Source organism: Apteryx mantelli, chromosome 4, assembly GCF_036417845.1.
Source record: "Apteryx mantelli isolate bAptMan1 chromosome 4, bAptMan1.hap1, whole genome shotgun sequence".
Taxonomy (NCBI): domain Eukaryota; kingdom Metazoa; phylum Chordata; class Aves; order Apterygiformes; family Apterygidae; genus Apteryx; species Apteryx mantelli.
In genome coordinates, this window is record NC_089981.1 from 71,558,393 (window position 1) to 71,571,336 (window position 12,944).

At 35.5% G+C, this 12,944-nt stretch overlaps 1 protein-coding gene across 7 annotated transcripts in view; it reads right to left on the reverse strand.

Moving 5' to 3' along the window:
* RPS6KA5 (ribosomal protein S6 kinase A5) overlaps window positions 1-12,944 on the reverse strand; it is a 92,245-nt gene that overhangs the window by 32,042 nt on the left and 47,259 nt on the right. For 5 of the 7 annotated variants that reach the window (XM_067296926.1, XM_013940663.2, XM_067296932.1 and 2 more), the window contains 2 exons: window positions 12,527-12,610; window positions 9,342-9,445 (listed from right to left, as the gene is read on the reverse strand). In XM_067296926.1, coding sequence (XP_067153027.1) covers window positions 9,342-9,445; window positions 12,527-12,610 — 188 coding nt within the window. The remainder of the gene's footprint in view (window positions 1-9,341; window positions 9,446-12,526; window positions 12,611-12,944) is intronic. The other 2 variants (XM_067296930.1, XM_067296931.1) reach the window with 1 other exon arrangement.

Consider the following 12,944-nt stretch of genomic DNA (forward strand, 5'->3'; position numbering starts at 1 on the left):
TGGAAAAGGAACAGAGAACAAAAAAACCACACTTATGCCATGTGTGCTTTGTCCACACCTTGTATATTTTCTGCAGTGCCCATGCCCTCATCTCAAAAGCACACACTAGAACTGGAAAAGTTTTGGAGAAGAGTAACAAGGTTAATCAAAGATACAGAATGTGTTTCACATGAAGAAGTGCTAAGAAGGCTGTGACTCTTTAGCCTAGTGAAAAGATGACTTGAAGGGAAGAGGCATAGTGTTCCTCTCAAAACAATGAAAGGCAAAGACAAAGTGAACAGAGACCTCACTGTCTCTTTCAACAGAGGAACTATGAGCCATCAAATAAAGCTGGTGGAAGTTCTTGGAAATCTAAGTAGAATCACATTTCAAAACCCATCTTTTGCATGTGTGGCTCCCATAGTTTTATGTAAAGAGGAGGCCACAGTCTCCCTTCAGTTAGTCCAAATATAGAAATCAAAGCTAAGGACTCTGGGCAAAAAGTGAGAATATGCACAGAGACAACACAACCTGAAGACAAGTTAACAGGTTTAAATATATTTTATATATAATTATATTCATTATAATTTAATTATATATGCATACATATTAAATATCTATATATTATATTTATTATAGTATACACTATTTTCTATAATATATACATATTATGTTATATATATCTAATTATAATTAAAATTGTATTTTATATATAATAATAAAAACACACACCTTTAGCATTGTCTAGATACATACACTCACTATGGTGACATCAGGCAGTACGACACAGTGAAGGACTAAAGATGCCTCCACTGAACACAGGCTGAAAGATTTTGAAGCTATAAGAGACTGTGAGATTGAAACTATGTGAGATTGTAGCAGCAATAAAAATCTCAGTCACTGGTACATTTTGGATTGATGTCTGATGCAGTTCGAGTTGATCATTGCAGGAGGTTTTTTTGTATTTTATTTAAAGCTACTGCATAACATATCCTTACAGTCAGCTATCCCTACAGTCAGCTATCCCATGGGAAATCCTTTACCTTGAAATAAGTAATTTCTTGGATTACTCCAAAAATCGATGCAGACTTTTTCCTAGATAATCTTGTCCTGTCAGCGTGAAAGGACGAAAACAAGCTCAACATTCACATATTCCAAGTTGTTTTTATCTAAAAAGTATCCAACTTCAAACAAAACAAAAAGAAAAAAAGATAAGCAAGCAAACCTCTTGGTTTAAGTAACACTGAGATAAGTTAGGAAAAAATACATGATGAGTTTTAAAATGGATTTCATTTTAAATAATGTAAGGATGATCTGCCAATAAGGGTCTGAACCAGAGCTACTTTGCTGGCAGAAGTTAAGTGCCACCGTAAGCACTGTCTCCAATTCCTGGGCACATCCCACTTCAAGAAAAATAGAATAAAGCCTAAGATTACCAAATGATTTCCAAATTAGGCATGTTAATACCAAATTTAAACATCGCTAAACAAGAGGATTCTTGCACTGAAAGACTGGAGGGGAAGGAGAGCCTTAGCCTCTTAAGAAACCATCCAGTTTCAAAAAAGGGGAAGAGACTAAGGATGTAAGAAAACCTTTCTATTGTAATATGTAAGAAACATCATCCTGATAGTAAAATTACTTGGTTCTCAAAAGGGCCAGTAAAATCTACAATGCCTTCTTAGCTTGAAAATCACTTGGGTTAGAAGAATCTGAGGAAATGGATGTATCAGCTTTTCTGATGAAAGAATCAGAAAATATATGACAAAAATCCTGGAAAGAGACAAATTGGTCTCTCCCAGAAGGGAAAAAAAAAGTCTGTATTTTTAATTGATATCTAAAGCAAAGGGATTGAGACTTGGCGGTGTTCTCAGACTCAAAGATTCTAGAACATTTTTCTCTCTGAAAAATGTCAGAAGACACTGACAGCCAAATCAGACAAAACAATTTGAAAACATCTCTGAAAAAAAGATGCTGAATTGGGATGACTGGTAACATAGGTAACAAACAGAACAAATTGGTCCAATTTTTTTGTGCAGCCTCAGAAGATCAGTGTTTTTCAAGGACTATGGTAGTGATACTGGTAAGTGCTAACAATAGGATTATTGCCTGCATCTCAGGCTTCTGATGCAAATATTAACATTCACAGAGAGGGAAAAAAAAGCAGAATTACTGAGATTACTGTTCTAAATTATCTACTTTTAAAATCAGAATTACTAAGGAAGTGGCATTTGGCTGTGTGAAAAGACAGCTATGATTCTATCCAGGGCTATCATGCATCTATTGACCCACCAGGAGCCCGCTGCACAGAAGACAGTGTTTTGCCATGCTGTACAAGCAGACTCCACCTAAGTTGCATTTATAGATGCTAGGGGCATTCCTTCAGAAATACTTTTGGAGTTGACTGATATTATAAAAAATCCATGATGCTCTTGATTGGTTCAGAGAATTCCACCATAGAAGGAGTGAAGAAGGATACCTATTTCTTTGCAAGTTCCAAAAACTAATTCCAGTTATCACTGAATTAAGTAAAGTCATATACGTGTTAATCAGTAGAGACAGCAAGCTTCCAGAAAAGAAAAATTATCTGCAATCAACATAAGGAAGAAGAAATTAGTGAAGACTAATCAAGTAGCTTGATAAGTAAAAGGAGAACAACCAGCATGGCTTTGGTGATGCATTGTACTGAGAGGTAAGTGACTCAAGACCATAACAATAGTCCATGAAGCGTTCAAAGGAAGGAGACCAAGTATAAAGATATATCAGGAAAGGAGCTACAGCCTTCAGCATCAACCTTCCATTTCTTTTCTGAGTCACCTCCATCCTCTTTTTAATTTCAAATTTATGTGGTCTAGTAACACTGCCCAGGAAGCAGGAGGAATTAAGTATCTCAAGCAGCAACTTCAGTCAGAGCTGCTGAAAGACTACTATGCTGCATTTTCTACTCCTCCTGGCCTACTACATACCCTCTCAGCTGTGATGAGCTGAGATTACCTGTGCTAAGAGCAATCTGGCTGTACTGAAGTCACTCAGGACCAAAGCTGAGTGAAACTATCCCTTTTGTAGGACAAGGGAGTTACCACTTTGAAGTCCTGGTCCACTTCAAGGCACAGGAAGATGATCATTACTTGGCCATCTCACCCTTCTCTTTGGCAGACTGTGTAGAACTAAGAGCTCCATTTGTGCTGCTTTTCTGGAATTTAAGCTCTGATGAGTCTTTCCCATCAATACTACAGACCAAGAGAATGCATGACAAGGAGGAAAAGGAGACACAGTCTTCAAGGATTGACATCTTTCTCTCAGTGCTTCTTCTCCTTATCAGTGACAATCTTCAGGGCCACTCCTATGTAACAGGTGCAGCCTGCTGAGCTTGATAAATCAGCCAAGGAACTCCCCAATTTTGTTACAAAAAACTATCATAGAGATGGTGATTATCACAATTATCATGGTGACAATGGTGACCATGGTGAAAAATTATCATATTCAGGGTGACAGTCTTAAGGACTTATGCAGGAATGCCCTCACAATGTTCAAAGGCCTGATGAAGACAAACAGTGTCATAGGAAGTTTTTGAACACATGGAGAGCAGGTTGCTCCTAGTGGTTAAGAAGTAAGAGGGGAAAGAAGCTAATGATATTTTCTCAAATTTGCTTTCCAGTTAACACTATAAACCACTAAACTAGTCACAAGTCTGATGCACTGAGTAGCTGAGAAAATCCAATTCATGTCAAAGAATGTGAAAACATCTGTCAACAATAAGAGCAATTCAGCATGTCTATCTTTCTTTTAGCATTACATTGACTAATCTATAAACTATATTGTAAACATTATTATTAAATATATCTACTGAGTGATTAGTTTGAGAAGTAAAGCATAAGCTATGGAAAAATAATTAGAGGTGGGCTACTTGAACAAACTTATGCCAATTCATTACTCAAAATCGTAACTAAATAACTTGGTTAAAATAAAACAGTAACAGTGAGAAATAAACTACTTACAAAGAAGGAAAAAGTCTAGTAAGTGGTAGCCATTAGGTTCTAACCAAAGAGAGTTCTTATATACAAAAAAAATATTTTGGTCAAGATACAGATATAAAGTGTTTTATAGTGAGATGGAAGCCACCTTTCATCCTCCACTGTGATTAGCATGAGAACAGATGCCTAAACCTGACTCTGCAAGTGAGGATAATAAAAATCAGAAGTGCAGGATCTGAAGCTCATGTTTTTGCTTCCACAAGGCAAAAGACGACCAGATTATAGAGAACTATACTGAAAGTATCATTGCAGTTGACCAACAAAAACATTAGGTTTATACTAGATCTGTTACCATAGTCTATGATCAGTGTCCTCAGAACTGCATCATAAGCATCACCAGAAAGATACGTATCCATCCTGATGTTCAGGGAACAAGAAAAAGCGATCCCAAGCTGTAACCCTTTAGAGGGTAGAGTGGCAAGCTTTCAGAGCAGAGTTTTCACCTTCAAATTTGAAAGTGAACAGAATAGAACAGTTAATGCCAGACTCTCTTGTTCCAAGTTTGGAGCAGGCAGATCTACTTGCAGATTCCCAGTTCTGACAGATGCTTTGTAGACCTTGATACAGTACTTATGACTGTCTTAAAACCATCTGCTTTACTGAAAGGCTGAAGTGATCTTTAGACAGGGACATTGGCGTGATGTGATTAAAACCAAGTCTGATATCAATGTTTTCCATCATGTGGCAGAGGTTTCCTATCTCATTACTATCTGTTATAAAAGCATCATTACATTATCTTCTACCAGTTCTAGCAGGACTCTGGATTCCTGGCTAAGAGTATAAATGCTGTGCCTTCCAGGTAGGTGGCTATTAGCACTAGAATATTTATATGGGCAAAATTTCAGAAAACACCATGCCAGTTAGAAGTTGGATTTAATGATTACTCTGTCCTTGAAAGGATTTGTCAATCACCAGAGTCTTCACAGATAGAGAATAAAGAATATCCCAGTATACACCTGCTATGCATCTTCCTATCAGTTTCATGAGGAAAAGGTTTCTTGCAGAATAATGAACAAGGTATCTTCATAGTATCTAGTGGATGATCAAATTTCAGACATCCTCCAGGAAGCACAGATGAAATCTAACAATGTCAGATAAAGAGCCAGATAGGTTCTTTCTAGAGCCTTAATAGGCCAGATATCACACTAGTATGCTAATACAGTGTAACATGCTTCTGCAGACTTTTTTTTATATACCTATGTCTGTATATATAAGCTATATATTTAAAGTCTAAAGTCTACATATTTATATATGTCTAACTTTCATATATAAATATATAAGTCTACAGACATATATACACACACATTTACCTATAAATATGGAGATATACATGCACACACATATATATTCATGACCTGAAAGCTAGTAAGTTTTTTTTTTTTTTAATTCATTTGGAATTATTCTGTAAGCTGCTGCAGAGCAGCAACATAATGGTCCAAAAACTTCATGCTCATTTTGAGTCCCTATATGAAAAGGCCCTCAAAAGTCAGAGTTCTAAAGTGGATCTACCTTTGCCCTCTCTTTCAAGTCAGCAATACAGATCACTCGCAGTCAAACGGAACCCCCCCCCCACCATTTATAAACAAGCCCAGCCCCTGCCTATGTTTTTGCAGAAGGAGCCCCTTTCACTGCTTTGCACCAATGAAAGTCCAAAATTCCCCAAAATGGAAGATTTTGGTTAGAAACAAGAAAAAGGAGATTCCTGAAAAGTTCTGTGAAAAAATTTTATGAAGTTTAGTAACTCATAACACCAAGCACACGAACAAAAAGAAACCAGAGATACTATCTTCAGAAACAGAGGTTTCTAAAGTAAGGCAAATTAAATAGGCACTTATGTTGCACATGTCATGAAAGAAAAGTCCACAGCGTCATCACAAAGGTTATAATAAAAGAACAGAAAATGTCTCCTTAGAAAGGGCAAAAAAAAATTACAAACACCATACAGCAACTATGTTTGACAGAAGACCTGAACTGTCCGTCAGAGAAACAAGTTTCAGAATAGAACTTCAAGTTCAAATTTAAGAGCAGATAGCCTTTGTTCCACACAAGTGAATACAATTGTGATGAAAATCTCTGTGATGATTTTTCCACCCGGGTAAAATAAGGGAAGGACTAGGATTCATTTAGAACAAGACTTTTTTTCCCGAAACTTGGAAAAAATCAAGCTCCATGAAAATCATGCTTTCAGGGCTGGTGATTGAGGAGGAGTGAACTGAATTCTTTAAGTCTGCTGCAACTGGCATGTTAAAGCATGTTAAAGTTAGAGAAAATAGTTTCTGTTTATAATAATTCTGACATCAGGAAAGAAGTGTATACCAACTCAAATCTCTGTGCCAGTGCTACTGATTTTATCACTATTGGCAGCTGCAGATATCTAATGAAGTTATTTGCAATTCAGTTTTTAGTGAGAGAGAAGAAATGAAACCAGAAAGATCAAAGACAGCCAAGGAAAGAATTTGGAATGTTTAAATTATAGGTGTAAAATTACCTAGAATCTGCATCTCAATTCAACATTATAGGAAAGGCTGCAGGCATAATTGAAAGAATTAGCACTCCAAAATAAAGGGCATTAAGTGTAAATTGAGAATGTACCCTTAATGACAAAAGGAATTGATTATCAAAGAAAAAAGGAAATAAAGACTATAGCTTCTAGGCCAGAAAGGCTTAGGATAAAGAGAGCTGTTACTTCTTGAAAGAGCTCATTTTACTCAACTGGAGATAAATATTAGGAGAATACTTCTGAAAAGCCATGAACATGATAACAAGAATTAATAAATTTAACAAGCTAGTGCATCTTGAAGGGTGGGTCATTTCTTTCAGGCTTGCTCTCAAGTCAGTAGCTCAGCAGCTATCTAAATTGCTGCAAACTCTAGATAGTCCCCTTCAATCCCTAGAAAAAGTCTTTCTTTCTATTGTCCCCGAGAGGCACATCTGTTCCCTGCTCTTCTCACTCTCTGCTTGGCCTACAGGATGACAGCTTGCTGATACCTCATACCCCTTTTCTCCTGTCTGCTCTACCCTATCTTCCAGGATCTTCCCAAACACATTTCCATTGCTTCCCAAAGCAAGCAGCAAGATCACCATTCCCCAGAGGTACCACATGAACTTCCCTGTCCTTCAGCAACCAGGACAGGGAAGACAGCAGTGTTCTCAGATGCTCACACTCATTTAGAAGAGAATGTAACATTCATTACATTATAAACTGCAAACACACAAAACAGATGGCATCCCTCAAAGAAAGAGCCATCAATGAAAAGGATTCAGAAAGCATGGGTAACTTGATCTCATCTGTCTTCTATTCAGTACTCAAGTCTAAAATGCAGTCATGTAGTTGGAACTAACGAGATTTTTCAGTTATAAACTAGGAGCCCATCAGTTAGAAGTGCTAGAGAAAAAGGAATTAAATCCATTAGTCTATCCTTGCCATCAACATGAGGAACCTGAGAAAAAGGAAGGAATGTCTTTTTGCCCAGATGGTCAATTATTTACTTCTCATAAACAAGATCCTTTTGAAATCTCAGCTGGAATACAATTAAAATTGTCCATATGCAAGAAAGAAGAACAAAAACTGAGTTAAGAAAAGGGTTTCTCAGGAAACTGGGAGATTGAGGAGCATCATTACCATAAGAAAACTACGTGAACTTACCTTCTAAATCTATCAAAATGAAAGATGAAAGAAGACAGGATTGCTGTCTACAAATATGCAAACAGCAGCCAGAACAAAGACTTAGTAAGGAACAATACTAGCACATGAAAATGAGGCAGTAACCTGTCACAAGTAAATTGAGGTCAGAAATTAGGTTATTAACCACCAGAGGAATGACGTTGGCAACCTTGCAGTTTCTCAGTTTTGAATTTAATCTCACCTCATCTGAAAATTTGAGATATTCAAGAGCACATGAGGAGCTACCAAGAGACAATCAAATCCTGTAGAGCACATATTTATACAGTTAGTTACCCAGCTTTGGGGACAAACTATTTCTGTAAAAATTGTGGTCAAGACTATCTCTAAAAATATTAGTAACTGCTCAAGAGTTCCATTTAGTATGTCATAGAGTCAAAGTCACCAGTTCAGAAATAGCTGAAGCAAGCCATCAACAAAACTGCATACTATCTTCTAACCTTAAACAGGTTAGAAAAAGTTAATAAGTTTTTGCTCCATCATAATGGCCAAGAGGTTAAGGTCTGGAATTTTGTTTTGGTAATGGATTTTTTTTTGTTTTGTTTTTGTTTATTTTTTCCCAATAAATATTTTTATAGTAGCTCTGTGAGTTTCCCATTCCATTAGAGACCTAAAATCCAATAAACATGAGGTCTCAATCTTCAGATAAAATCTCTGAAATTATAACATAAGTGAAATAAATAATCTAAGCAGCTGATGTAGGTTCTGCTACCCATTATAACCTTAAATATCAAATAGCTTCAGAAGAGGGCCAGAACTGTGGTAATCATATTCCATTCCATATACCATAAGATTATTGGTAGATTAGAGTCTGGACTTCAAGTTGATCTTGACAGTGTTTATTAATTTGTGCAATAAGTGCCCATCTCCCCACTTCTCCAATAGAAATTCAGTAATAGTAAATGTTGAATTTTGAGGGAGATTTCAATAAGATATTTTGGGCAAGCTTACTGCTTGGTCTTTTTAAAATGCTCTAATGTTTTTACTAGGATACCCAAAACAAACCTTTAATGAGCAAAGGAAGATATTGCAGAATGTAACAAAACTGATAGTCAGAAAAAACATAAAAATGCTATAAGTTATTTTGATCCCCTAAGTTTCATATCTATTTTTTTCTCAGAAATGCAAGTATGGCTAGAAAGGATCATGTTCTTTGATTCAATGTTATATACTAACAAAATAAATATTACCTGTGACAAGAAGAGGTATGTAGAATACTCCCTGATGCTTTAAATCTATAGTCTGATGGGACTGACCAAGCAAGAGCTGACAAAAGTCTCTCCAGCTAAATACATGATTAATTACGTATCAAGATTTTGAATTTGATTTTTCTGTTTGCACGTAATTTTATATTTAGTTTGACCTTCTTTTCAACACTAAACAAACATACAACAAGGCTGAATATCATCTACAAAGCTGTGATTCCACCATAATTTAAATCGAATGGGTCTTTCTTGAAGGGCAGTTACATTATTTCAATAATCTGCTAACGTTAATAAAACCCATCTGCTTCCAGATGTCATTCTGTTAAGCAGAATGGGAATACCAAAAACATTACCCTAGTAGCACTTTCTTCCTCAATTTTAGATTTGAACTCTCCCAAAATCTCACACACACACACACACACACACTGTTGTTCTGAATCTTACCTAGAAATCTCTGCTTGGGAATTTTTCTCTCCATCAACTGTAAATGGTGATGCTCCAGTTAATAATTCATACATGAGAACGCCAACACTCCACCAATCAACAGCCTATAGAACAAATAATTACATATGTTATGGCACAGCACAATAATATTGTTAATAAAAGGAAGAACAAAACAATGCACCTAGTAAACAGCTAGTAAGAAGAACAGGGCCTTACCTATCACCAGAAGGATGGATATAGTAAAGCTTAAAGGACTGCGGTACTGACTGGAGATAAGTATGTATGTTCTATGCTACAATAATTTGACTTTGAAATCCCTCTATTTGGCTTCTTAAACTCATTTCTTAAACTGAATCCTCTTTTTGCTGGCTACTGAAGTTCTATTTCTTTTTTCCCCAAAATTCATTTTTACCTTCACAGCTGCAAAGGGGTAGGAATTCTAAAACAGACTCCAAATAAGAGACACCTAAGGCTTCCTAAAAAGGAATGAGACCTGAGATTTTTAGGAGTTTGAAAATGAAACATAAGAACTTTGGAAAAGCATACTGGAAGACTATAGGCTACAGTTAATCAGGACACCCCAAAACTTCATGGAATTTCCCTTTTATATCCCCTGGCAATACATATGATCTTTGACTTCCAATATTCTAGATGTTATTACATATTACTCATATATATGTTACTCATTATTCATAATTCTGACCTCTCTCTTTTTTTTTTTTTTTTTTTTTTAAATACCAGCACTTTAAAAAATTCCTTCAGATAATGCCTTCCTTGGCTATACTGTCTCCGATTTTGTCTGACCATTTCAGTACATGGTGCAGGCTACACAGATTCAAGGATAGGTAGTTATCTGGGGAGAGAAAGCAGAGGTTTTCTAAGAAAAGAATTTTTTGAGGTAAACTTCTCAAATTTGCTGCACTCATATACCCTATCACCTGTGAAACATTTTTAATTATAAAAATAATAATTTAAAATAACTGCTGTTTATTCATAAATACTTCTCCCTTCCATCAGAAAGGATGCTACTACGAATAATAATGAAAGCAGTCTAGTTTCAACTTCATTTAAATAAAACTGATTTTAGCTACAGATGTTTGAACTTCTCAGTTTTCCTTCCATGAAATTTGCAAATGCATGAAACTGAACTTCTGGTTTGCTTGTGTTGACAGAATTAATATAATACAGGAAGACAATTAATGAAACAATGCAAATTTAGCCTCATTTTTAGGTTTTTTGTTTTAAGATACAAAAAAATCCAGTTTGGTGTATTCAGCTAAGAGCACCTAAAAGACCTAGCCAAAGAGGTCTCTATTGTTAGGGATTATATTTGCAAACATGTAATGATCAGGGAAGATCCCAGGAGAAGAATTTTTTCTTGGTATCTGTTTTTTAAAAAGAAAATTATCTGCACAATCAGATATCATTCAAACCTTTTATTGTATATAATACTGGAGCAAATTTTTAAGACTATCAATTTGCAGCTATCTGGAAGAGAGATTACAAAGCAAAAACACTGAGTAATCAAAAACAGAACAAGGCAAACTTTTTTTTTTTTAAATAAGATCATGGGGCTGCTGGATATGCAGTAAGTATGAAATATGCTAAAAACCTCATAGCACTGTGCCACATGACATTACCAACAGTGAGCCAAGAAAGTGAGTGGTAGAAATAACCATCATCACATGGGAACACAGGTAGCAGAAAAGTCACACTTATTTAGCAGTTGTCAATCATCTGCTCTCAAACTGTGACACTATTTCTTATAGAATACCATAGGGCTCTGTCTTGATGAAAAAATTTAATAGAACTGAAGAAAGATAACAGAATAGAGATTTCCTTTAAAATCAGGAACAATACTAAATTTGTAAGCTCTTCAGAAGAGGGAATCAGGATTCAAAGCAACCGACACTGGAAAGATGCCCTGACATTGGCAAGATGAAAGTAACAAGAAACACAGAGTGCAGGAAAGAGCTCAAATGCAAAAATATAAAATTCCATTTATAATAACGATTAGACAACCAGCACTGGAGAAAAAAAGCAGAACATATAGCGGAATACAAATTAGGTGTGAGACAATAACTAATAGAAAGACAAAGCATGTTCTATTTGTATTTAAGACAAGAATTGCGGATGCAAACATTCTGCTGTACTTCAGACTGCCAACACCTAGATCAAATACTGTACCCATTAGAGTGCTCGCAACTTAAAGAAATATACAGGCAAACTCAGAGACCAGAAGAGAGGAAGAATGAATGGAGAGAAAGAAGAAAGCATCCCTAAGGGAAAGTGAGAGTTCAATTAGTCTAGAAAAAAAAGGAGATAGAGGAAGACATAACATTTTCTAATATTTAAAAAGGCTGTTACAAGAGAATTTGTGATCAACTACAGCCTATGACCACCAAGAGAAAACCAAGTCAAATCAACCTAATCTACATCAAAAAAACCCCCAAAGATTAAATATTCAGGAAAACTTCCTAGAGTAGTAAGCTATCAGAAGAAGTTATCTAGGGATGTTGTAGAATTCCTATAGTAAAGGAGGGCTTTTTTTGTTTCAAATATTATCTGTGAATAATGATCTTCTTGATCTTTGCCTTACTGAAAAAATGTTTGACCAGCCATCAATTGCTGACACGTTTTATTATGTGTTTCCTAATAAAACTTGAACCTCAGGCTAAATGAAATTGATTTCTGACAAGTGGAGAACATTTCACAGAGCTGCATTAATAACCCACTCCAAACTTCAAGAAAGAAAAGATAGTAGCTTAATCTGTTGTACAATTTAAAGCGTATCAGAATGTTAGTTATCTATGAAACAACTGTTTTTCCACTCTGCTGAATTAGATTTTAAATAAGAGAATTTGTCAGCTAATTTTTTTTCTGTTCTTCTGCTAAACACATTCGGAAAAAGATTTTAATAGAACATAAATGAACCTAAACAGCTTTATAAATATGCCTTTACTTAGATTACACTAAAAATTAGATTTACACTAAAAATACATCATATCCATGATTTTAAATATAGGTGATAATCTGCATTATGACAACCTGCAATAAAGCATGTTTAAATAAGATACTATCACAGTTTACAAAAAAAAAAACCCACACTCCACACCTCTCCACCTGAACAGTGCTGCCTGGAGAATTAAATTCTTTATTAATAGAGGAAACTGGATAGAATGTACCTTATCATGTCCTGTATCTCCTCCTTTTACAATATCTGGAGCCATGTATTCTATTGTTCCACAGAAGGAATATGCTCTCTCATTCTATTAAAAAAAATACAAATTTATATCAAAACAATAATATTAAACAACTCATACGGGATAAATATGGCTAACAGTTCCAAGATGCTGGCAGCAATTCTTCTTCAAATAGCTCAGAACTGCTAGCTAAATCATATTCCAACATATGTAGAGATGTATCACAAAATGCTACAGAATATTTACAATCCTTTAGGCAAAATATAAAATATTATATGTTTGTGTGGCAGTCTAAATGTAAGCACACAAAAGTTAATGTATTGATATTTAAAAAACATTCCCATAAGTCTAAATGAACTATCCATTTCAGAACTACACAGTACTCCCCAAGGTAACGAAG